The following is a 26522-nucleotide window of genomic DNA, read 5'->3' as shown; positions in this document are numbered from 1 at the left end:
TCACATACTCCAAACAGAAAGAAGTTACTATAGCAACATTTTCCACAATAATTAACAAGGGAACTCTAGAAATTCAACTACATTAAATGCCGTTGCAGAGAAATGTCAAAATACCTAAGTAATATACATTACAAGCCAGGCAACAGACACCAATATAATTAGTGCTCTGCATTTGAAAATAGAAGCCCATAAATAATTCAGCCATTGAAGTTTTCTCTAACTCGGTAGATTACACTCAGAACTGAAGAGCTCCCACACAGATGATTACTGCCGCAATACAAGAGTTAACACAATAGATTTCCTTTCCTTCCTGAGGGACAGCACTTGTATGCTATTAGAAGAGACTTATTTCTGATATATCATGGGTCACAAATAAAAACAGCAATTGCAGTTTAGATCTTAAGACTCAGATTTCTAGTTTAAAGTTCTACAGAGTTGTAGAAGACATAAGACTGTAATAAGTAAAAGCTGCCATTTAGGAACGTAAGAACAGAAGTATGGGAAAAGCTACTGATTATGTTTAGCAGTACGGGAAACTTATGGCAGATTAACTTCAACACATTTATACAGAGGAAATAACCTACTTGAATTAGCCTTTAACCTGAAAGTCTGAGCACCACAGTGCTGGAGACAGAAATCTGTCATGTAGTCAAATTTGTAGCAACACAGATACCAACTTTCTAATTCTAAAATTCATATTCAGCTAAAAAAAAGCCGAAACTACAATCTCTATAATCAAAGCTAAAAAACACAGGTAGGAAACCTGGTTTTAGGCCAGGACATTGCATTATGATTAGCACAGAGTACACAAAAAGGTGATCAATCCCAGAAAAATCCTGCGTCCCAAGTTTAAGAGAGTGATGAGTACAGATGGAGACGTGAGGAAATCATGAAACTGTAACTGGGTAGTGAATCTCAATACATCAACATCCCATCAGTTATCAGGTCTCAGAAAGCATCATGAAATGAAAGTTGTAAGGAAGACAACATTAGCTCCTCCCAAACAAGAATGGCAGGATGAAAGAAACAGCAAAATGAATATTTAGCAATTGAAGTAGGGTGGTCAGATTGTCATGATGAGTCAGTTGCAGCTATGCATTAACATTTCAACAGCACGGCATTCAACTAGATGTTAGACATCAGACTGCCTCTTATAATTAGTAAAGCATAAAAGCACTCTTAAAGAAACCATATAGTGAACTTGCAGCCTTTAATGTGAGAAAATGAGTGAAAAAATACGTTGGTACAGCTCTAGAAAAAAATCTTACTGCTTCTGTGCACAGCTAATAGTAGCTGTGGCTCTGTAGTTCTTTTTTAAGCATATAATGGATAAATACCGTAAAAACAAGTCTATAAGAATAGACTTCATGTACTGTAACAAACAAAAAAAAGGTTGACCTGGTACTTCCCTGAATGCTGTCAAGCCATCCTATATGCACAGCGAGTAATCTAAAGTGTTCTTAGCTGTGTCACAAACAACTCAGATGACTAACACTAGGGAAAAAAAATAATGTTTATGGTATATGTGTTGACTTTACCATTATTTATTTTTCCGTTTAACTCAAGCTTCACACAAAAAAAATAAAATTTAGTCAGCATTAGACTCTTGTTCCCTTGTGTTTCAACTTGAAAAGATTTGGAAAAGCTTTTAAGTGAAAATCTCTTCTACTCATCACCTGCATTTCAAAGAAAATTCTAATAATTAAAAAAGCTTTCCAAATATTTTTTCATTTTCTCCTGAATATATTTCCCAACACTCTTATTAAAAATCTAGCTTAAAAGGTATCCGACACTTCAGATCCTCCCAAACAGCACTGTCCTAATCAACCCCCCATAGCAGGGGGTTGGAACTAGATGATCTTTAAGATCCCTTCCAACCAAAACCATTCTACGATACCACAAAACAGCACAGACAACCACCTAAATCTTTCCATTATTTTTAAAACTAATATTTAATACCAAAGCTTTCAGACAAAAAATAAGTTAAAAAAATATTCAAATCAGCATAAATGTTGACCAAGTAGTACCAGTTGCAATTAAGAGTCTCTTATAAAAGTAAACAATACAAATCCATCACTCTTCTCTCTTTCCCTCTCTCTCAAGAAACTCTGCAAAACTGACATGAAACACAGCAGTACGTGGCGTTTCCGCTCCACCACAAACTCACACAAGTTGCGTTACAGCCCTACCAGGCAGCTGACGCAATGAAAAATAACACTTACACTTAAGGGAGAACACAAAACAAGGGATGTCTGACAAAACCAAGCCAGCCTTCATTACATGAATAATTTTGTAAACACCGGGTATTTTAAAACACTGCCTCCTCGTGTAGTGAACATCTTCTGTGAAGAAAGTTAACAGCGACGGTCCGAACCGCAGGCTTCAGAGTAGAAATGCAATCACGCAGTTCTCTCCTCCTCTGAACCCTTTCCTGCAGCCTGCCTGTTCCTACACTTCCTGCAGACTCCCTAGCACTATGAAAATATTATGTGCGTATTTTTTCACTGTTCAACCAGATATTAAAAAAAGATGTAATGCTGATAAGGCAGTATTCCTGACTTAATTTTTTTATTGCTCAAATGTCAACAAACATAACAACGTTGGTTTTCTATGATGAAGACAGAAGTAGGCACAATTGCCAAGTAACAGAAGCTTTTAAAAACCCTACAACGTCAATAAAATTTTATGCCTGCAAAAACACTAAAATGCAAGTCACGCCCTCCACCATGAACTAAAAGCTTCCCTCACATCAGAAAACCTGAATAATCAGAGAATCATTTTAGATAACCAACACCACTTTCAAGCCACATCCTTCAAAGAGGCCCTGATCCTGCTCATGCCTCTATGTTATTAAACCCTGTTACCTACCTGAATAGTCCTGCTGATTTTAAAAATTATATAATTTGTAAATTCAGTCTTTTTTTTGTAGACTACAAATGCTTCATGTATCTGAAGCACATCATCTTCCATGGCTGTACCTAAACTGGTTTCATGACGCTTTACCCAGTCCATTGGCTGTGTTAATCAACTACTCGCCCTCCTGTTGAGGCAGAAAGGTTTTATCACCAGGAGAAATGATGTACTGGAATAGCATCCCACCAGGCTGTCTTTGCTAGCCCACGCCTCCTTCTTCAATGGAACTTGAAATGTTTACTAACAGGACTCCAGGAAATTACCACGGAGAATAGTGAGGCACTGAATTCTGACACTGGAAATCTATGCAGTTCTTCACACTACAATTGCGGGTACCTCGCATGTATGCTTGGTAAGTTTTATAGCAGCAGAAGCCTTTGCTTTGCAGAATCTACAAATAGAAACCAAGGAATAAATGGTTCCACCAATGCTTTAATACGTTTTTTTAACATGTTCTCTAAAATTCATGGTTTAAAAAATGATGCCCACAAGTTGTAACCATTCTTACAGTTTGGAAGCAAGCCACATTTCTGGTCATGAAATAAAGCCTGTTTCCATTCTGTTATGTCACCTGAAGAAAGCAGAAGAGCTTTGACATTTATGGAATTGAGTTTCACTGTTTTTAATGGGGTTGTTACATATATACACAATTAACCATCTAAAAGAATCTATGCCTTTTAAACACATATAAACAGAAGTAATTAATTTTACCAGATCCCAGTCTATGCTGCGGAAAAAAGTATGAGACTTGATATCAGAAAATCCTGTCTGGGGCTGACAACCAAGCCTTTCTTTGGGATCCTGTGGAAAACACAGAAACTCGTATTACATACTCTAAGCCAGTTACAGTCCGTGTCAAAAGCCCACATATGCGGCTCCAGCACTCCTACTGCTATGCAAACTGCTGCCGAGATACACATATGATGGCTACCAAGGGATTGTCAGTCTTTTTTCTGTTTTTTTAAAATGAAGTTTGCTTGAAATTACTTTTTTAAAATGCTATTTTACAACTTCTTAGAATAAAAAAAGTATCTAGATTTATTTAGTAATGTATATATGTGTATATATATACCTCTTTTCTCCTTTAAAAATGATAATGATTCTACGGATTTCAATTAGCTTAAGTAAGTAGTAACTATTACAGAAAAGAGCTTATAAACAAGCCTACATTTATTTTTTTTCCCCCCACTAGGTGCAGGCTTTTAAATCATGTTTGTACTGTGGAATTCCCTCAGCAAATTAGCAACCAAGAAGTGGGTTTTTTTAACATACAGGATACCAAGGTTTTATAGATTTTTCTTAACAGTAAGCAGATTAACTTCTTAACTGTATTGCTTTCAACAGGAAGCTCTGACTTCCAGATCTTAGATGCTAAAAATAAGAGAATGTTATTTACCTTGTTTAAAAATCCTTTTAACACATGGGAAGCCTTGACAGAAAGAAACCTTGGAATCCGGATTGGCTTCTCAAGAATAACTGTTACAGGTTTAAAAACAGCAATATTGTTTTTTCAGTTTATGACATTGACCACGATTTCAATACAAACACTGTATTATTTAAATATGTTACCATTTGGAAAATGGGAAGATACAGCAATTATTTAAAATAATGCAAACAAAGGAGCTACAGTAATTCCAGGCACCGTTATACTGACATTTCAAGATTTCCCTGAAGAAATGTTAGCTTCATTATCTTTTTCTATTGGCTGTAGTATAAACAGAAAATAAAGCTTTTTCAGTGACCTCAGTATATGGAAAAATGTGATTTATTTTTTTTAAGCAGTAACTGATTTAATATAAGGCTCGTCAAAACCACCATGGCAGGTTCTGTTACACATGGCAGTAATAGTTTAAAGAATGGTTCTGCATATTAGGGAGTAGGCAACTTTGCAATTCCCCGAACTGTTACAGAGTTTCTGTTGTAATAAATATGGCAAGTATTACTACTTGTGTTTAGAGAAATTCATACATCACTATTCCTGGAAGGTAAAACTTCTAAAATTTTTTAAAAGGAAAAGAGAAGTAAAAGAAGTTTAAAAGTTATCTAGAGCAAAACTACAGGTTGAAGTGCAGTTCTGTCAAGAACAATCCTCCTATTCTCTCATGTAGCACTGAATTTTAAAGTTAATTCTTGGCCTGTGGACTGCTTTCTAACAAAGATACCATTCCATACAACTTCTGTCTATTATTTCTGAACTGGGGACATTTTTAATAAATATTTTATTGTCTGAAGACTTCCTATTTTCAGACCATTTTATCTGAGGCCAACAAAATAAATTCTTGGGATGAGGAACTGGAATACTGGGGCCCCTTATCTACAGTAGATCTACAGGCTATTGGGTAGTAGTACTATGGGATAACAATGGAAAAGGAAAAACTCAACTGTCCTACTGGACTTGCCGATTTTCATTATTTCTCCCCCAATAAAGGAAAAAAAAAAATAATCTAAGTGACTATACCTTGGAAGAGGTAATCTTCAGTGTTCATGTCTGGATTGTCAGTAATAATATCAAAGGGAGACCTTCCTGCCATCATTTCAAACATCAACACACCAAGAGCCCACCAGTCCACGCTGAACCCTGTAAATATTTGCAGAGCAGACTTTCAGCCAGGACTCCTTCAATTTAGATGCTATCTCTCATACAAACGAAGATTAATGGCTCAGTTCTACAGAGTACTGAAATTCTCTACTTTCACTGAAGCCATGACATCATGACCTCCACTATCACTGGATGAGACTTGAGAGTTTTCCCGAATTGGGATTACAACGGTAATCTGGATAAGAGTTTGTAGGAGTCTGCCAGACAGCAATGCTTAAACGAAAATTCAATGTACTTAAGCTGAAAATTTTCATATATATTTAAGAGTTAAACATTGTAGTGCCTTATAACTAAGTGACAGATTCAACCCATTGATCTGATCAGTTCACAAACAACACGACTGGTTAAAAATACTTTTGACTTCTGCATGAGCAATATATAGCATTGTTATAGCATTCTATAACCTTGTCTGGAAGACAGTAGTAGCTGGGATGTCAAGTTTAAGAAGTGGACTTGGTTATGCTACAGTATCATTTAATAGTTATTTTTCAGGGAAAGTATGATTTAAAAGAAGCTGAAATGAGTGATTGCAAGAGAAAAAACAAAAATACCCTTATAATTTCCAAAAATATTAAACTGTCCAATATGCATTCAATTTTCTCAACATATCATGGCACAAAAGTGTGGCAATCGAAAAGTAATTGGATTTGAACCAATCTACAACTAGAATTTTGCTTTGTGATTTATTATAACTACAAATTGTTTAGTCATAGCTTACCATACTCTTCTCCTCTGAGGATCTCTGGTGCGATATAATTTGGTGTCCCACAGAAAGTGCTTGTAGTGTCACCAGGGCCCAAACCTTCCTACACGCATAAATCATTTCATAAATTAAAAGCTGACCTCCTTTTCTGGGAATTTCCCTTAATTAGATTTATAAAGCCAAGTTACTTAGGGAGTCTAAAGACCTTCCTTTCAAAACAGGCAACGTTAGAGCAAAATAAACACTCCTAGTGCTCAAAGCTGGCTTATGACTTTACAGCTTACCTTCAGCAAATTGACTAAGACTGAGTCACAACACATTTGTAACAGCATTTTGCTTACTACTTACAGATACATTTAAAAAAAAATTCAGATCAAACCCAATTTGGAAGTCCTTTTCAAATAGATTTTGGGAAAAGAACTTCTATTTTTAGGAATGAGGAATCAAACATTTATATAACTGCTGCATCCCCACCATCTGTGCACTTTGATAGCGGAGAAACATTCTAGTCCGGCATTGTCAGAAACTGGTGCAGTATCTACTCTAGGGAAGGAATGAGACAAGCTTTCCTCATTACATCACCATAATATGCCTTAACCATGTTCTGAAATAAGTTAAGTAAAAGTTAGTATTACACACTCCATCCTTGGACTTTTAAGAGTCAACACAACGCCAGCTGCAGTTTTGGCTTCAGAAACTTATTCTGACCAAGAGACTGGACTCTAATCTCCTTGCACATGCTAGCCAGAGACAGCGTGGCACTAACAAGGAGACCGGAGGTCAAACCAACAGCTCTCAGGGGACAGCAGATTTCTTGTCAGATTACAACCACTTCAGTCGGGTCTGGCATTCTAACTTTACAGGCAGAAGTTTTAAATTTAGCGTCTTCTACACTGGTATTTTCTATTGACGTTTTCTTCCTTTTGCCTGCAAGGCGTTAAGTACATGCTACACTTTACCAGGAGCTTTGAAAGCACTGCTCTCTAAATTGCCTCTCGCTGCCAGGGATGCAGCGTAAGGCTCGCAACAGCAGAGAGCCCCCGTTGTCAATAACCTGCGCAGTGCAGCCACAGCGAATGAGCAACGCAATTCATAGTCACAGGAGCACAGCTACTGAGATGGAAGAGACTCTTTTAAAAACATAGTGGTGTTAAAGATAACTTTATAACTTGGGTCACATAGGAAATTTAAGTAGATAAAATAAATTAGCCAACAGGCCAAACTTCTTCTGTCCCCAGAAATGACCCACATAACTTGAAGTACACAAAGGAAAAAAATTACCACTGTGGTTCTATTCTTCAACAGTCATTTTTCAGAATAAAGTTCCTCTTCCACAACCAAATTCTGGCTCAGTAACACTAGTGCTGAGATAAGGATAACTCTTCTCAGTTTTCTCTTAATATCACTGGATGCAGCAGCCGACTTAAAAGCATAACCAGAGAGTTACAGGTGACACTACTGGGTGACAAAGTGACAAGAGAACAGTAAGAAAAATCCTACCTTGCACATGCCATAATCTGTTAATTTGATATGACCCTCTGCATCTAAAAGAACATTGTCTAGTTTTAAATCTCTGTAGATTATGCCTCTTTCATGTAGGAAGTTTAGAGCAATACAAATTTCAGCAGCATAAAACCTGCAATTAAAAAGGAGAAAATTCATATTAGCTTTAAGATTGTACAAGTGCTAGTGCAAATAAAAATATCTGTTCTTAAAATACCACTTTACAGTCAGCTTTGCTCTATCTACTGGATATCAAAAAGAAGCTACACTGATACATAAGGACACTGATCTCATATCTGTAAAACCATTCCTTAAACTAAATACAGGAAATTATTTTAATTCTACTAATTAAGAAAATATTTGTTCTTTATCCTACATATTTTTGTCTGAAAATTCCAAGTATAACACAGAAGATCTGTATTTTCAGCTTATTAGGAGTTATAATGAGAATTTACATACTGCAAAGTTATGCAAAATAGATTTTTCATCTTCTCCAACCAGAACAGTATTAATTCAATGTAAGACTTAAGTAAGTGGAATAGTTATATCTTCCATCAACAGATCAAGGAAGCATTACCTAAATATGAAGCAATAAGCAAGTAAATAGAAATAACTGTAACTACTTAAGAAATGGTTGCTTTCTTTAAAAAAAAAAAAATATATATATATGCTTCAATAAATTAAAATTAACATTTTTTCCCAGGGCAGTACATTCTAAACTTAAGAACCAACCTTTCATTCTTTCTTCGCTGTTCATATTCTTTTATGGCATCAAGTTTAGAAAGCACTTTATACAACACTAAACAACTACAATGCAAAAAGCCCACTGTAACTGTGTCGGTAAAATACCTTGCGTGTTCTTCAGGAAGTTTTCTTTGCCGTTGCATATGAAACATAAGATCTCCCCCATTTACATACTCTATGACAAGAAACAATCTGAAAGTATATAATACAGTTAATGGATTCCAAGGAAACTCAAGAAACAAAACTATTCTTATCCTTCCAACTTCAGCCATTTTCATTTCCAGTCTTGAATTAGACTTCTAGATTTCCTTATTGTTACAGAAACAATTTAAGAGAAAAAAAGAGAGCACTTATTTGATCCATATTATGTAGGATCACATCCTTTATTTAAATGACAGACTAAACATAAAGCAGAGGCAGCTGCATACAACAGGCTACTATTTGGTGTTAAACCTGCAGAACTATTTAAACAGTACAGAACACAACAGCATTTGCCTAATCTAATGAGGTAAAAAAACCCATAGTATATAATGATGTATAGACTTTTTAAAAAGTTATTTGGAAATAAAAGCAAAACCACAGAAATATGCTAGAAGATGACACATGACAAAAATGAAAGTTTATCCAAAAGAGGTAAAGTTGTTACTCATTTGCAAAACGACAGAACAACAATTAGTTACATGACTGCCTCTTATTCAGTGATGTTGACTCTTTTGACTTTTATGGAATAAGACTCCAGAGTATAAGATCTGCCCAGTGAGCGCACTGCTTTGAACAACAACACCCGATTGACTAAAAAGAAAAAAGCCTGCCTGAAACAATGCTATTATTTAAAATAAAGGTTTAAAGTCTAAAAAATACTTCAAAAGATCCATCAAGTTAAATTCAAGCCTTTCTTGTTAAAGGGTAACCAATCAGTAATCAGACACAGGTTTCCCTGATGTAATAATTATCCATCTGCTTGACTAAACTTTTTTTCTTTTTAATAGCAAAGCTATAACATCAAATCCAAACAGCTCTGTAGATGAACCGTAGTTTATATACACTTAAGTCAACAAGATTTCCACATGGAAAAAATGTGAAACTTTAAATTTGTATTTTGATATAGTTTTGCCATTATGAGATCACCATCTTTTAAAAATTACTTCATAATTAACAGTAATTAATGAGTATCTGACAATATTAGAGATCAATGTTTTGTAGGAGTTGTGATTGCAATTAAATATAACTACAAAGCTTGCCGTTTGTGATGGTGCAGTTCCTGAAACACTCAAAGAGATCTAGTGAAAGCAAGATGACATGAGACTCACTTCAAGGTATGTAACCAAAATTTACTTTCAAAAAGAACAGTTTTATCTGAATAGCATATGACAATAATATTTTTCCAATAAAGTTACATGATCTAATATTATTAGAAATAATTTTGTGTGTATTGAACCCTATGATCATCACTGAACTCTTCCCGATACACTGCTAAGAAACACACTGTCATTCCTAGAAGAAAAAAAAAAAAAAAGTGTTCTGTTTCATTTGTATAAATAGTCCTCAAATTCTTGTTTAGTCTCAGTCTGAGAAACTCAATTCACATATGTCCATTATTTATCAGAAGTGAAAACTAAACTTGGTGAGCTAGCAGGACAGATAATGAAATCCCACTCTCCCTTGACTTTGCCAAGAGCTTTATCTGTAGAAAAACGTGCGTCAAAAGGAAGTGTAGTGGACCCACTTCTGTTACTCTCGACATCACATATTCACTACATGGAAGACCAGGGCACAGAAAGGCATCGAGGCTTATTAGCTCCTCCGTAGAACAAGTTTTTGAAACAAACAAGAGAAAAGTCAGTAGGGGAAGAAATATAGGTAGAATCAGCCATATAGAGAGACTTCTATCACAGTTTGTAGGAAAAGTTTCATCCTTGGGAAAGTATGATCCAGGCAATGCTGCCAAGGTCAGAGAGACCTACAGGATCGAAACACGCTGAGTGGGAGTTTCTTACGAAGGTTGCAGCTGTCTCAGGAGGCAGTACTTCTTTACACACCTAATTTTGCATGAGTTGAAAACTCCTTTCCATATATTCACACATTGGAAGACATTCCATTTGGAAAACACATGCTATAGTCCCTCAAACAATTAAAGATTTTTTTTCCTTTGAAAAGGATTCTGCATTTTAAAAACTCAAGCTAAAAACTTAAAAGGTAAATCAGCAAAAATTATTGGACACAACCCAGCTTGCAAATCTTTCAGTGGCTTCCCCACAAGAATATAAACACTAAAACACTAAACTAAAATTAAATAAATAAAGTAAGTAACAATGCCATGAGTATTTTATTACAGCATGCCTGATATTTTTTTGCGTCCAACTTTCCTACCCTATTTAGGAGCTTCCAACGCTTTATCACTGTTCAGAACCTGTAATTAAAAGTTGCTTATGTCAAGTCACATTCAAGCACATAAGTGTGTGAATACAGGTAGCCCTTGCCGTTTTTTAGAAGGATTTACTCAAACATCAATGGTTTTGCAGGACGGAGGTTTCTGGATTATTGTTGGAAGACACTTATCTGGCAATTCTGGGCAAGCCCAAGGCATATATTTTGTTATGCTAATAAAGTAAGCATCACTAGTATCTGAAACAATGTAAACAGCTACATTTAGCATCAATTAGCATCTCTTAAGTACATATTTCTTTTATCATAAAAATTTATTTCAAATTCTATTTAAAAGAAAGAACATGTTCCTTTGGAACTTCTTCTCCCCTATTAGTACGCTCATACACAAACTGTTTGGGCCAGTTAACACAATCTGATGTCGATGACTTTATCCCCATCAAATCAGTTTCATGCTTCTTTGTTCCTGTGATGAGGTTATAATTGTGATTTTATAACATTACAGCTATAACCAAATTGTGAATTCACAACATTATGGCTTTATCCATGGCAAGTGGCTGAAGTTATAACCATAAAACTATAGTTTCACTGCAAGGAGAAGCTACACTGGAAAGACAGGACTCCTAAAGATACAACAGGATACAGAAAGCTTTAACTGTATTCAGCATAGATTTTTCTATTTCTGCTCCTCAACTATGTCAACGTAACTACCAAAGTGGCATGCAAAGGATCCTTCTATTGTTGAATTCAGCCTCTTTCTCGTTTCCAATATTTGTAAGAAAGCTCATTCTCAAAACTTCACCGTGCCCGACTACTTGAATTTTTATGTTAGATGTCCAATGCTACTTAGTATTTGGTGAGAACGTGCTTGTGAATATCGGTTTAACCTAAAGGGCCTTTCACAACAGTTTGTTAGTTGTTTAAAGATTAGGATTTTTTGTCTGCAAGACAAATTTCTTTTGGTCAAATCCTTAGTCAGTCACCTTTGGACATCATTCCTTCTCCCTGCTCCAGGATACTCCCCAGTCCATGTACCTTTCTTGCTAGGAAAAAGCTATTTCCTATGACTATAACCTTTAAAGGGTTACAGGTTTGGGGACTGAATAGCACAGTGCATGCCTTCGTATTTCAAAAATTGATAATACACATTGTAATGAACAAGTGATTATTCTTAAGGATAAATGACTAGATAATGCATGGAAACTTCTTAAAACTGTTTGCACTCTACACTGCGTGCCATCCAAGCAAGCCGGATAGAATGACTTATCTTCTGACTACAATACACATGGCTCTAGGCATTATAAAAGTCTTGCAGTAAAGAGGTGCCTATGAAAACAAAACCCCTGCCCCAACTAACCACAAAACCCCCACACGTCCAAATTCCCCAGTGACGTACATAAGCATGGGTATAAAAGTTCTCCTTGATTTTCTTCATATTCCAATTGCAAAATAAGAAGCCAATAATCCACTTTGGATTATGTACACAAGGACAAAAAACTAGTATTTTGAAGTAGCCAAGAGTTTATTAAGCACTTTTTCAAGTGAAATCACCTACTTCAGCAATAACTGCTAAGAGCTTGTAAGCCTCATATAGGTAAAAAGTACTTCATATACATGTAGGTTTTTAAGTCACTATGAAAAAGTTGTTATCACTGAGCAGCCCAACTCTTACACCGTTTTGAAGAACAAAAGAACTACAGTTTGGCCCTCCGAGAACTGATTTGGCTCTCCTCAGTAGAATCAGTACAACTATGAACTATCTCTTATAAAGCTGTTTTACCCTCCCACCATCCTCCCACTCCTGAAGCCACGTGGTCTGTGCTCAGGAAGACAGCGCACAGCTCCTCTTCATTCCCAGTCATCTCCCTGCAGATGTGAGCCTGGAAAACCCTGCCTCGTTCTCCACCCCACACTGGCTAGGCTGCCCCGCTAGACCTGGCTTTGCGCAGTGGTGAATCCCCGACAATACTAATGCTTCCTTCCTAAAGCTACTGACTGTGCGATGGCAGTGGTTATGTTTGCTTTATGAGAAGCAGTTAGTACAATGATCAAGATTTTCAAAACAAAATAATTTCAGATCTTTCTTACCGACTTGTTGTTTGAAAGCATGAATGTAAACCAACTAGGAATGGGTTACTGGATGCCTGTTCAAACACATGTTTCTCTGTCTGTACCCAATCAATATCCTGAAATAGAGTAATTGAACAATCAGAACTCCTGCTGGATAACCACTGTGGGTATTCCCAGAAAAGAAATTGTGAACATCTATGCTCCCTTACACATACCGTCATTGTTACATATGTTCTTCAGAAAGACAAAACCCCCTAAAATCTGGAGGAAGTTATAAAACATTTTAATTCAATTACATATTCAGAAGTTTAACCATTTAGAAAGGTGTGCACAAAATTTAAGCCATTTTAAAATATCATATATCTGCAACAGTAGATACACTGCTCATACTGCTTCATAGAAATAAATTCAATTATCTTAAAGAAATGATCCTAAGGCTGCTGAAGCAACTCATGCCAGTAACACAAGCAATGTGAATCTCCAGTTTTTAAAAGGTTCAAATAAACTGAACTTCATTGTCTCATCTGAAACTCAAAATTAATTCAATGAAACTACTGAAATCTGATTAGTTTGTCCAACTAAAGTAATTCTTAAAAGTATCCCAACTTCTGCAGGGAGAAGTCCTGAAATACTTAGTGCAATACCATATAATAAAAACCTATCAAAATTTGAATACTGGCATAGTACTGCAAAATTCAGATCTGTAATAACAAAGCATTTAATCATTTTTCATATAACCATACAAAATTTAAACCTCACAGGCAACTGGGTTTAGCAGTGGATATTCACTCTTTGTGCAATGCACTCATGTTCCACCCTGCAAACACTCAGTACCCTGCCATCAAACTAGAAATACAATGGTTCTAAAAATTCTCCATTTCTAACAGATACTTCCAGCTTTGCAACCAGTCAGAAGACACCAGAGACAGATACTGAAAAAATTCCTTCCTGTCAAGGCTAGTTAGTGAAATTAAAGTCTCAAAGGAAATCAAGAAATGTGACCATCAAATTAAATAAGTCTGTTAGGTTTTGTATTCAGACACTCCTGAAAATGTACCACCTTGGAAGGGTAAACCTGGGTCCAAACATGAGCCAAGAATCCACTTTTTGACTAAAACAATAAACACGTCGACTGCTTTTTGCTTTGACCAAATAAGCTTTTCTTTAACAGTCTTTAAATTAACATCTTCATTATTGCACTTGTGTAGCAGCACATTAGTACTATACCAGTGCACTACTGTTAACAAGATTAAGCTTAGAAAAATGTAATAGCAGAAGCCCAGGTACTTGATTTGCTTCATTCTTATTTAGAAAAGAATCTTTACTTCTCTCCCATATCAACTATTACCTGGAAAGCACTGATTTAAACATAGTGATACTTGCTATGTAATTAATTTTCTTTCTCCATGAAACATTTACTAGGTGAAATCTCCATTACTTGCAGTATCTCATGCATTCACAGAATTCAGTGAATGTCCTATCAATTCCCAGAAATTCACTATCCAGCCTATCTTACAGAAAAGAAAAACCAATTAGCTCAATCTTCTATGCGGTTACCTATGAGAGCCACTATTCAAGATGGACTTTTCTCATTACCCCTGATTCTCAGGAACAACTACGTAACTCATTAAATAATACTTTTCTTTAGCTTCTACCTTCGTGGAAAAACATGTTGAAAAGGCAACACACTAAATAAACCACACACCAGCCTAATCTTCAATTATAAAAAGGAACATCAAATAAACAAGCAAGCCACCAAAGCAGTTTAGAAGAACTTTACAACTTTCATCTCCCAAGCCTCGCGTCTGCAATAGTGGCAAAACAGCAGCCAGAGAAACCGACTGAAACTACCAACACAAACAGTACTTAAAACAACGTTTTGGATTTTTGTCCCAACATCCTACTTTCAAGAAATCCAGTCCTCCTAGTAGGATAAAATTAATGTAAGGTCATCAGCTTAAAAATTGCATTCTATTTGAAAAATTCAGTTTCTATTGTAAGAACAGCTATGTAAGAAATTCCCTAGGAGGTGAGACTGTTTGTCCACCTCTTTTTTTACTGTATTTTAGAGCTTGGGATTCCAGCCACAAGGATGACGCAGTACTACTTTCTACTCTTCAAATATTTAATGGTGTCATACTGTATATACCCTGTCATACACACTGCCACTCCCACGTGAGCATGTCACACTGCAGCGTTCCAATCAAACCTGACACCACTTGTTATCGTTCCATCAGGTCTCGCCACTGATTTATCAGGGCTGTGGCCTGACCACATACATTCCAGTTACCCCATCCCCCGTTCCATTACTTAACGTGGCAGGTTCTACTCTGATGGCATTATAGGTGGCTCAAGCCTGCCTTCCTTGCTTGCTGGGATTGCTTCATCACATTTACAAAAAACCAGAATGGATATAAAAATCTAATATTCATACTTGTTGGAAGGCATATAGGAAAAACACAAAGGGTTGGGTTGTTGGGTTTTTTCCCCCCTCCTTTTTTTCTTTTTTTTTTTTTTTTTTTTTTACCCTCCCAAACTTGTGCATTTGAAATCCTGTATTAAAAGAATTTCAACAGGATTGGTAGTAGCAACAGTTTTTTTTTAAAAAACGGTAGTAGCACAGGTGGTTTTTTTAAACCCATAGAAAAAATATTCCAGAGTACTGTGTCAATTGCACATAAACTCTATAATTGTGACTGTAAGAACACAGTTTCAGCTCCTGTTCTGAAATACAGACAATGTTTGCAGCTATGTTCATTTGCCTTGGAAAACATCTCTGTTTTCTTTCAAAATTAAGTGCCCAAATTCTACCTTATTTATCTCACTTACAGATTAGCACATCCAGGTTGGAATATTTTTCATGTGCATTCTAAGACTACTAGTTACTGTTAGTTGTTATTAAAATAAGAGACATTTCTCAGATTTATTCTCAGTGCTTCACACAGTTGATGACAAGTAAGTTCAAAAGTCAGTAAAACTTCTATTACAGTGTTGTCTAAAACCTTAGCTGCTTTCTCAGTTGCATAGTTTTTGTTAAAGCATACTAAATTTTTACAATATGTAACAAAATGCAATTAACACAGACTTTTACCTCATCATCATGGACCAATTCTTTTTTCACTACCTTCATAGCATAAATTTGATCATTCTTTTTTAACCGAACTAAAAGAACTTTGGCATAACTTCCACGTCCGATAACTCTGATTAAATCAAAGTCCTGTAGTCCAAGCCCCTGAGAAATCTTAATTCCGTCCATTCCATCAATGACTGGTTTGATATCCTGTATAAAAAGAAACAGATGCTAGAAACAGACAACATTTTCAGAACAAGTAACTATGAAAGCAAAGAGGTCTTTAACCACTGGACAGAACTTGCTGAGTTTGCTCGCCATTGGCACTGGCGCACAGATCTGTACGGCTGATTATCAGACATCTGTTCAGGAAAGTTTGGTTGGTACTGGTTTTGCTCTTACTAAAAGCTATTATGTTTTTCAAGGCAGTAGTTCGTTCAATGATTCGCTTAAATATTCCCTACCAGAAAACAGAAGGCAATTCCTTGAGAAATGAGGTTTTATTCAACTTCTTGCACCACAGGCCATCTAGAATTATCCTTTGCACTAACTGAAGAGCATCTTTCATATTCTGACAGATACTGTAGTACAACTTAATAAAGACTACCTAAAAAGATGACAGATAAAGAAACAATAATTTGCTAATGTATATACCTCTCGGTTTCAGTTTAGGCAACAGCTGCCTGTATCAAGTTCACTAAAGTTTTAATGAAAATTAAAGATTTCTAATAGGTGCCTGGGAACATACAGAAGCAGACACCAATTTCTCAATTGTGAGAATTTGCAGGAAATATTCCACTGTGAAAAATGTTTTAAAACTCATTACTTAAAAAGACAAAGTTTATCTTGATCATTTGCTGGGATTAGATGGGAACTTGTGAGACTGAAGATCAAGCAGCTGAACAAGACAAATGCAGCACGCACTTTGACATTTCATTTTCACCAATACATACAATGCTTTGACATACTTCTGTGGCCTATTTTTATCTGACCTCATACTACTATGCTTGTAGACAGATCAGCATTCTGCTGAACTATGGAAAGTATTTATATAAAGAATCTTGATCTAGGATTGACTGCTATTAGAAGAGATTGCTCCGAGCTTAAAGATTCTAGTCAACAAAGCTCCCAGAATGCCACTTACTCTCTACAGGATACCTTAAATTATTTTAGTAAAGCTCAATAGCAAGGTGGGAAAAATCAGAGCAGCAAAATTCAGGACAGTTGAGCAAACATCACCTATCAAAAACTTAAACAGAAGCAGTATCTACCTGAGTACTAACCACAGCAGGAGTCAGCAATTTTAGATAGCAATTAAAATTCTCTGATGTATTTTAAATTTATAACCTTCCACCTCTGAATTTGAGATAAAAATCTAAAGACATGACTGAAAATCAGGCAGTCACTTACCCAAGAGCAGGAACTACTCAAGCATGAAATAATGGTAGTGACAAGTATTGTAGTGGAGGTAGAGGAAAAAAGGTGCAGGCTTGTTAAAAGCGGGATATCAAACTAACTGCTACTGGATGCAGAGTGCAGCCTATCTATTAGACATGCCAGAAGCATTTTTAAAATAAATGTCCTGAAGCCCTTTAGTATATTGGGATTTTTTTCAAACTCTTTAAAGGAATAATATTCTTGGCATGCAGAGACTGGGTCAGACCGTCTACTACAAAAGAGTTGAAAAACAGAGTTTAAGTGTATGTTATTCTACTTGTATTTCCACAGGAGCTGTCTATAGATTATTAGGTATTATTTATATGAAACATCTCAGAGCTGGATAGTCAATGCATTATCAGACTCAACCAACTTTCATAATGATAGCCTGTAGAGGTGGCCTGAGGGCGATAAAGGGTGCACATCCATTAGAAAGAGCGACAAGACAATGTCAAAGCCACCATTTGTTGCAAGGACCAATAAAGTCAAACCTTCTGCTAAAACACTGTTATTCCAACAGGAATGGAAGAGAGAAAAAAGAAAGAGTCTGTCTTGCACCATGATTGGAGAGAGCTATATACAGAAGAAATCTGAGAAACCCAACAAAAATACTTGAAAAAACTACCAATTTTCAGAAAGAAAACCCAGAATCTCTTTTTTAAAAGGTAGCAGAAAAGAATAGGACAAAAAGCTAGCTATTTTACAAAAAGTCACATGATTAAGAGCATGTAAATGTGAATTACAAAAATATTTGTATAACATACCTCAGAGTCGTCTTTAATGGTGTCATGTTTCCGGTTTGAAGGAATGTAGGGAACTGGAAAAGAAATCAAACAAGTAGTGTGGTTAACAAGGCCTTCATTAGAAATAATTTTAAGAATTGATAAATGGGAAAATGATTTAGTAACTTAGGGTCAGCAGTTTGCTTTAAGTACTACAGGACAGTTGATCATGTTTTTCCACTTTATTCTTGCAATCCTGACAGTCGATCCTAAGGGTACTGCAGAAGCAACCAACTCTGAGACAGTAAGAAATCTGTCAGTAAACCTTTGAGCTCAGAAGAGCACCTGACAAAGGCCAGAGTCGTTTTGGACAATTGGTAGGATGGATGGGCCCTTCAAACAAGACAGGTAAAACCATCAAAAAATATTAGCCTAGAAAGAGTACTCCAAATAGCGTAAAATTAAGAAATACCTAATGTCTGAGGGTGTACTCGTATTAGCATCACAGTTTGGACCCGAAATGCAGAGGTTTTGTTTCTTTTAAAATTTAAATCTATTGCTGCCAATTGCTCTGTGCTTCACTTCAGTCCGGAATGGTTTCAGAGCATATGAATTTAGGATGAAACCAAACCAGATGCTATGCTTCACAAGTACATTTACTATAATTGAATCCCTAATGAGCATTTAGTACATGGGACTAAACTAGAGCTAATCCAAAGTAAGCTTTAAAAAACCCAAACCGGAAGAGTGGAAACTGGGCCTCTAAATGGGGAAACACATGAATTCCAACTTCACAAGAGAGTACTCACTTCCATCAGTTTCCTCTGAAGGGAGGTCAACTTCATCATTTTTATCATCTAACCGAGGTTCCTGGGAAGGCATGACCGAATCCTTGCAAAATACATACGTTATACAGGAAAAAAATGTTGGTTTATGCAGTCCCTTCTAAGTGAGTATGTCTTGCCATGTAACTACAATACAATGAGAACCTTCCATTTGTTATCTTCCAGAACGAAAACTGGATTTTGTAGAAAGTGTTTCCAAATATTAACATTTTACAATGCATTATAAAACCAGCCTACCGAAAGCTTAAATGCTACATCAACCGTTCTCTGCAACTACAACAGTTGTTTAGCTGTCTTCTAAAACTAAGATTACTATATTTTATGGCGAAGTTCAAACTTTAGTTCTATATAAGACTTCTGAGTCTGTTCTACATGGAACTGCAACAAACACTTCAGCATGATGTTATACACTCAATTTAGAGCACTGGCATACTCCTTTCCTACTTAAAAAACATGAATTGTTTCTCATTATGCAAGGATACTGCATAAATTGGTTGAGATTAAAATACCAAACAGTTTTGTAGTACATTTGGACCCTGGTCTCATTCACAAATCATAATCATAGAATCATATGATAATGAGTTGTGAATAATAAGATAGTGAGACATGTAGGACTATTCCAGCAGGTACGGCAACATACATAAATCAATTGGCAAAGAATCTAGTAACGTCAAGGCAAGTCATATGCTATACCAATAAAGAAAAATACTGGTTTGCATTAGAGACAACAAGATACAACAACCAGCCAGATGCTGGCTATAGTCTGTGGTAAGCATGGGGAAGGGCTAAAAAATTCAAGGACACAGGTTAGTGTTTAATGTCCTGTAAAGACACTAGAGCTGCCACTGGAATACATGAGGGGGACAGCAAGGATGAGAACAGTACTGGAAAAACTGAGATGGCGAGAACATGAAAGCAACAAGCCTTTTTGCAAGTGGTAGCGCAAAAACCACCTTAGTGCCTTAGTTCTTTAAACATTCCCATGGGGTAAAAGGAACAAACGCCAAGATTGTCAACGACAACTCTTTATCTACCTGTAAAATACAACAGGTCTACTGGAGAAGTCAAACTCAACCTGCTTACACCCCAGTCATATCACAAGTTTGCTTTTCTCACTTTGTCTCTACTGTTCACAGTCCAAAGGCTTGGCCTCCATAGACATTTCAGAAACCGAAAGCTACATACCACCAAGTATTATAAATCTACAACCACACACAGCATTTAATTTCCTCAGATGCACATCTAGAAACAGCAACATGGGACACAATGAAACATCTTAGCTTTATCCAGAATGCAAACTTACCATATGCCTTTTGCAGGTCAGTGGAACGAGTATATGACAACGTTTATGGACCAACAACTTGCAGTTGATACACTTGTAGCCTTGCCTTCCGAGCCCCCATATCCTTTCACTGCACTGGCCACAATACGCTCTCTAAAAGCCAGAATACATATTATCAATTCAATTATGGATTCCCTTCTGTAGGTGAGTAGTTATCTAGCAGCAAGAATCCACCCTACCAGAACCCATCCTAGTCATCTCCTGAGAGATGCTGAATAATAATTCTTTTCGAATATCCAGGGTTCCCCTAAGAACTGAAGGTTACACTTCACACTCAGAATTCAGCTAAATGCAGTCCTTTTTTAATGAATGTTAAGAAAACAACTATCTCAAGCATATGGAACATATTACAGCCTGACATTAGGAAATCATTCCTAGAGAATAAGTACATTCTGAATTTCAGGTTCTGACAGAGGTTACCCAAACGAAAGTGCAGGAATTTGTACTACGCAGTTATGCATAAAAAGTACCCAAACTGATGGCTTTGGAGAAGATCGGCAAAGTGTTACAACAGACAAGTTCAAGTATGAAGAACGTTCTGTATCTGCACCTACATACTTAACAGTGGTAGAACATCAGTAGAAACTTTCCATAATTAAAACTCATCTACAAAGTCTGAAGTAAAACCCCTGTATGTTGCACTATCAAATATATATGGCCTTTTTATACATGCGACAACATGGCATCTGAACCAGTTAAATCAAAACAAGAACAAATTCAGAAGGCAGACATCCCACTGCTGACTTTAACAGGGCAGGTCTTGAAATAATTTTTCCAGTGTGTGCACGCTGTGGTCATTTTATCCACTCTACCCAAAGTGCCAAACAGCAGTCAGATTCTTACGTGCCAAGAAGTTCACCCAGTCCCAGTTACCCCTCTACAAAGCGCACAGGTTGTCAACAGAAAACTTACTCATTATTCCCTATCAGCAAATTTTCTCCAGTAATTACTGCACCCAGCAAAGACGCTGCCTGCCGTTCCGCAAGCAGCACACGAAGTCCTGCGCTCGTCCCCGATTCCAGGCTCAGACAGAACTCTGCAACTGTCCCAAAGCCACGAAACAGTGAAAGTCTGTTCCACCCAGCAAACGGCAAGTTAGAGTGCGGTTATTCAGATCCTCAGACTAATGAATCACATACGGTGTCCTGCCTAAAAGCAGTAAGCTACTATAAATCCTTACTCATAATATTAGGGTAAAAAAGTCAAAAAATAGATCATTTAAAAAAATATTTTCTGTATTGCTCTTATATTTTGATAGCTGTAGAAAACAAAACTTAACTACATCCCATTCACCCGTGCAGTCAGTCCTCCTTGATCAGGAGGAAACCAAACTGCATTGCCCAGGAGAAAAAAAAACCAAACGCACACACCCCACAAAAAACATACTGCCTAATAAGAGAAGAAGCCTTGGACATCTATAGCCACTTCTTTCAAAATTCCTCGTCGATCAGAATTCTTGTATAGGTTTGGCAGCAGTAATATTAAGCCTAAATAAAAAGTCTTAGGCCCTGGAAATGACATACAAAATTATCTCATTTACTTCAGTCAGATGCAGGGAAGCACCAGGGGAAAAAAAAAAAAAAAAAAAAAAGAAATAGGGGCAGCTCCCAAATTCCTTCAGTAATACACATATACCTCTCATACCTCTCCAAAACACATACAGACACAACAAAAAATTAACATTTACATTACGTTCAACAAGATTAGTTTCTTGCATGTGATCATTTACGTGAATTATCTGAAAGAGTTTTAAAAGGTTACTTTGAAAAAGGAAGGAATTCACACGGTAATACTGCAGTCTTAAAAATTCAGTCAACATTAAAATTTGGTATTTAATTCATTAATACATATAAGACTGATTTATTATTAATTGATACATTTTAATGTCACATTTTACAGTTCACATCAACTTTATCCCTAACTTCAGTTGGATACAGTTTGAGTTCTGGCTTTATATGCTTTAATTTGTATACAGTTATAACAAAGTAGTCTTGTTTAGGATTGTTGACATGTTAATAAGGCTTCAAAATCTTTATGTGTATATTCACTGCCTAATTTCCATTAAAAGATCATTATCTATAACATTATGGATTATTAATGTGGCAGGTATATATTCACAATGTTTCAAAGAATTATGTTTTAACTATGCAGCAAATAAGCACAAAGAAAAGTATATGTTTCATACTGTAAATTAAACAAATTGAGTTGGTACACCACATTATATAAATGCATGTTATAGTTTGATATGCGACTTATTTTTCACATACCTAGTTAGAAGATACTGAGTTTTAAGGGGCTTTTCCTTCTTTCAATGCAGTTTTGGGGGAGGGAGCATTAGGAAAAAAGATGCTGATTTCATTTTAAAAAATAAAGTTAGTGCTGAATCAAAAAGTTAACTCGCCTCACTATACTCAGTTTTGTATGGCATTCCCCAAAGCGTATACTACATTTGAATACATGCTGCAATACTTAGGCATAATGGGATAAGTGAAGGAGGCGTCTCAGCCTTAAAGCTACATTCACTTGCTTATGTGGATTAAGTCAGATTCTTAACGCAGTTGTATTTTAGCTCAATAAACCAGGGTGTTTTTTTCTTTATTAGGTTACATAATACCTCAGATTCAAAACAGTTACAGCTAACAGAGAGCACTAATCTTTAAGAATCACAAAAAGTACTGAAGGTAAAAGATCATTACAAGCAATCAAAATCACATAAAGAGTGGAGCAGAGAAAAGCTGCTCTAAGTATGCATCACTTTAAATAGTCACTAAACCACTTGTCTAGAGACTTTAAAAAGAAATAATTTCCACCAATCATATATTATTAACTCCATCCGAGATTCAAAGACTTAAGTTTTTCTGATTGTTACAACCTTAATCACACTGCATATACCAAGAAGTCACATGAAGCAGCATCTTGCTTTTCCTTTCTTTTCAACACTCAAACACAGAAAAAAATAAAAGCACAGACTGAAAAAACAATTACTGCAGAACACTACCAAACCCCAACATTTTATGCAACAGTACTCACTCTGTTAAAACGTTTGGCTTGAAACAAATGCCCATTCACTCGGTACAGCTTCCTCCATCTTCTGGCTCCACGGCGGTAGATTGATTCTAAGAAAGAAATTAAAAAGGTGTAAAGCAGCAGCATGGTAGCACAGCAATGCCACACATACTGTGTTAAGCAAGTTGTGACTGAAAACAATCTTGCTTTTCTAAATACCAACGCACAGCTAGAATCCCTGCTGATTTTTTTTTTTTTTTTTTTTTTTTTTAAGGCGGCCGTAAATGACAGCTTCTGCGGGATGTGCTTTCACCGCTGCCTCTCCCTTTTCTCCGTCCCTCTCTCCTTCCTGACACGATGATAATCCTGTTACAGTTTCTTGGCTGCTGGCTGTTCAAGCTCAGGTGAGAGGGACAGATAACTTAAAGAAACAGTTTCCTCTGCTAAAATTACAATGCAGATCTTACCGTGTCACCCTCACACGTAAACATGCAATGGATGTCTGGTGCTAATAATGCTTTACACACACAATAGTAAAGATACTACAAGAATTGAGAGTTATATTCTTTGATGTCATTTTTATCTTGTCATTAAACATCACCAAAATATTTCTTCTGTTACGGAAACAGTTGAAGTGCAGGTCTGCAATTATTTCTAATATATTCTGAACATAACAACAAGAGATCCTTTAACATTTTAAGCCAGACTTCCCAAGATGCTGTCTATGACAGTACCGACCATCGACTCCAAATTACTTTTGTTGTTGCTTTTCACATACATATGTGCAATTTTTGTGCAACTGGCTAATTAGAGAATTTGATATTTAATATTGAGCCTTGAAAGACACATTGTGCAACACCGGTCCTATTTAGAGCTTCTCACAGCTGTAACGGTGACATGGCCAACCCGTGCCACAGAGCCGGGACCACAAGCTGGCCACGGCGGGCAACACCAGTGGGTACTGGGGGGAGTAGGAGCACCGGGGGAAGAGATGAGGGAGGGGGGCAGTTCAGCAGAAAATTCAGCAGCAGTGTAAAAACTGACAACATACTCCTGCTGTCAAGAGGCTAAAAAATAATAATAATAGTTCATATTTGGCAAGATTTTCATTGCTGATTAATTAGTACTAATTACAGCTATTAAGAGATTCAAATTTAGGAGTTCTTAAAGTTTCCTGTAATATTTAAAGTTAACAAGCATAGTTTAGACAGTGAGACAAGTCTGACACACCTGCTTAGACATTTCCAACAAAAGTATTTTACAGTGTTTTTATGGGTGTGATAACATACTCCTAATTGAAAAAGAAGCGTGAAACACTAGAATAACTCTTATTTCAATATCATTATTTAAAGCTATCTTATTCATCAACAGGATGAATAAGATTTCCCAGTACAAAGTTTTATATACGCCTTTTTAAAAAACAATTCTTTATATTAGTTATAATGCAACTTAACATAGTTGGCAGCTTGTACAAAAATATATTCCCAGCTACTTCAATCAGAAAATTATAAAGTACAGTGGTTTCATAGTGAACAGAGAACTAAACAGCACAGGAAGCGTAAATAACTGAGAAGACAACAGTAAGACATACCCTTTTATACTGTCTTGTGGACAGCTACGCACAGGCTGTATTTGGTACCCATACACTGCTCCGCCAGCCAGAACAGCTCTCTTTCATAATAAGCATTTGCTCAGAATGAAACGATCCTCGCTTCTTCCCTCTCACCTTACCAGGGTCTATCACATCGCTTTATCTTTCTCTTTTAGAGAAGTTGCAACTTCTCAATCAGGAAGTGGAACAGGGAAAGGGGCTGTGTTGTTTTTTGTTTGTTTTTAAACTGAGATTCCAATATTCGGTTAGCTGCTCAAGCTGTCCTTTAATCAGCCAATATAGAAAAATACATCACGTTAACTAAACTGCCCCAGACAATACAGCAAAGAATGCTTGATCAATCAAGTCTATTGAAGTATATTAACATTGCTACATTTTGACAAGGTCTTAAACTGCAAATTTATAATCCTCAGAAGCTAATGCAAAATCATCTTAAAGTTTCATCTTTAATGTTTGTCTTTCAAGTTTTAAACAGTTGTTTTAAATATCCACACCTGATCAAAGATGAAGATTTTCTTTTATAAAAAAGCCCAAACATTTTCACTGTCTAAAAATAATGCAAGTAGTAAATAGTAAATAGTTTCTTTGTTGAAAAGTTATTTTAACTTAATATTGAGCAAGCCAAAAATCACAGGCTACTGACATACAACGTGTGAACACTGACTAATACTGGCTCTGATTTTAGATACTCTATTTTTATCCTTCAAAAGCAAGGCACATAAAAGTATTGAAGTTTCTGCAACTCCACAAATCTACAGTGCCAAATCCGCAAACGTTCATATGTTACTCTATTTGCATGTGCAAACGTTTACTCTGCAAGCCTTTGAAACAGACACTGCGCTACTAAATGAATTGTTCACAATTTGTAAGAAAACCCAACTTCTCAAAGGAGCTGAAAGGCTGCACGCCACAGAAGTGGCAAAGACAAAGTTACTAGAACAGGGCTATCACCTGATCTGTTTGACTCCTATAGCTCTTCAAAATCTGCCAAATATAACTTTAAAGCAAACAAACTGTTTTTCCTAAGCGCAAAGAAAATTTAAATGAGAACCTAGCAAAACTATTGCAAAGTTTTTGCCAAAAAATATGCTCAAACATCAATGAAACTGCTCCACCATTTGTAGGATGACTTTTCACCAAAAGGAAAAAAATTCACACAGATTTTTTCCAAAATAGCTAATTGATTCATTAGACAAAGCACCATATGGAGGCAACCTAATACATCTGTGTTCTGAACATTAGCTTAGCACTGACATGAGGAATATTAAGTGAATGCTAAGTTAACAAGCAGCTTGTGCCGATGAAGTCTGTAAATAAAGGAGCAAGTCACTTCCCTAATTAACAATAAATATTAAATCAAAGTCAGGGTTTTATATCATATACTTGTGAGGCAACAGTCTAACCAAAACTGAAGTTCATACAGCATCACTTTAAAAAGTAGGAACCCCTACAATTTACCACTATGGCTGCCACTGATTGAGCAGGCAAGACAATTCCTATTCCCCATCCCTAAAAGGGGCCAAGGTGCAGGGAAAAAAAAAAAAAACAAAAAAACAAAACACACACACACG

At 36.3% G+C, this 26522-nt stretch overlaps 1 protein-coding gene across 1 annotated transcript in view; it reads right to left on the bottom strand.

Annotated features, from left to right (window-relative positions):
* The window catches only part of PRKCZ (protein kinase C zeta), a gene marked incomplete at its 5' end in the record, with an annotated part of 62210 nt that overhangs the window by 8946 nt on the left and 26742 nt on the right, over window positions 1-26522 (bottom strand). Inside the window, 12 exons of the mRNA XM_082493383.1 lie at window positions 3625-3714; window positions 4310-4389; window positions 5372-5491; window positions 6231-6318; window positions 7716-7851; window positions 8568-8654; window positions 12936-13033; window positions 16009-16197; window positions 18189-18241; window positions 18956-19037; window positions 20295-20426; window positions 23364-23449. Of these exons, the coding sequence (XP_082349509.1) occupies window positions 3625-3714; window positions 4310-4389; window positions 5372-5491; window positions 6231-6318; window positions 7716-7851; window positions 8568-8654; window positions 12936-13033; window positions 16009-16197; window positions 18189-18241; window positions 18956-19037; window positions 20295-20426; window positions 23364-23449 (1241 nt within the window). The remainder of the gene's footprint in view (window positions 1-3624; window positions 3715-4309; window positions 4390-5371; window positions 5492-6230; window positions 6319-7715; window positions 7852-8567; window positions 8655-12935; window positions 13034-16008; window positions 16198-18188; window positions 18242-18955; window positions 19038-20294; window positions 20427-23363; window positions 23450-26522) is intronic.

Source organism: Vanellus vanellus (genome assembly GCF_965231255.1).
Source record: "Vanellus vanellus genome assembly, chromosome: 20".
Taxonomy (NCBI): Eukaryota; Metazoa; Chordata; class Aves; order Charadriiformes; family Charadriidae; genus Vanellus; species Vanellus vanellus.
This window is presented reverse-complemented; position numbering and strand designations above follow the sequence as displayed.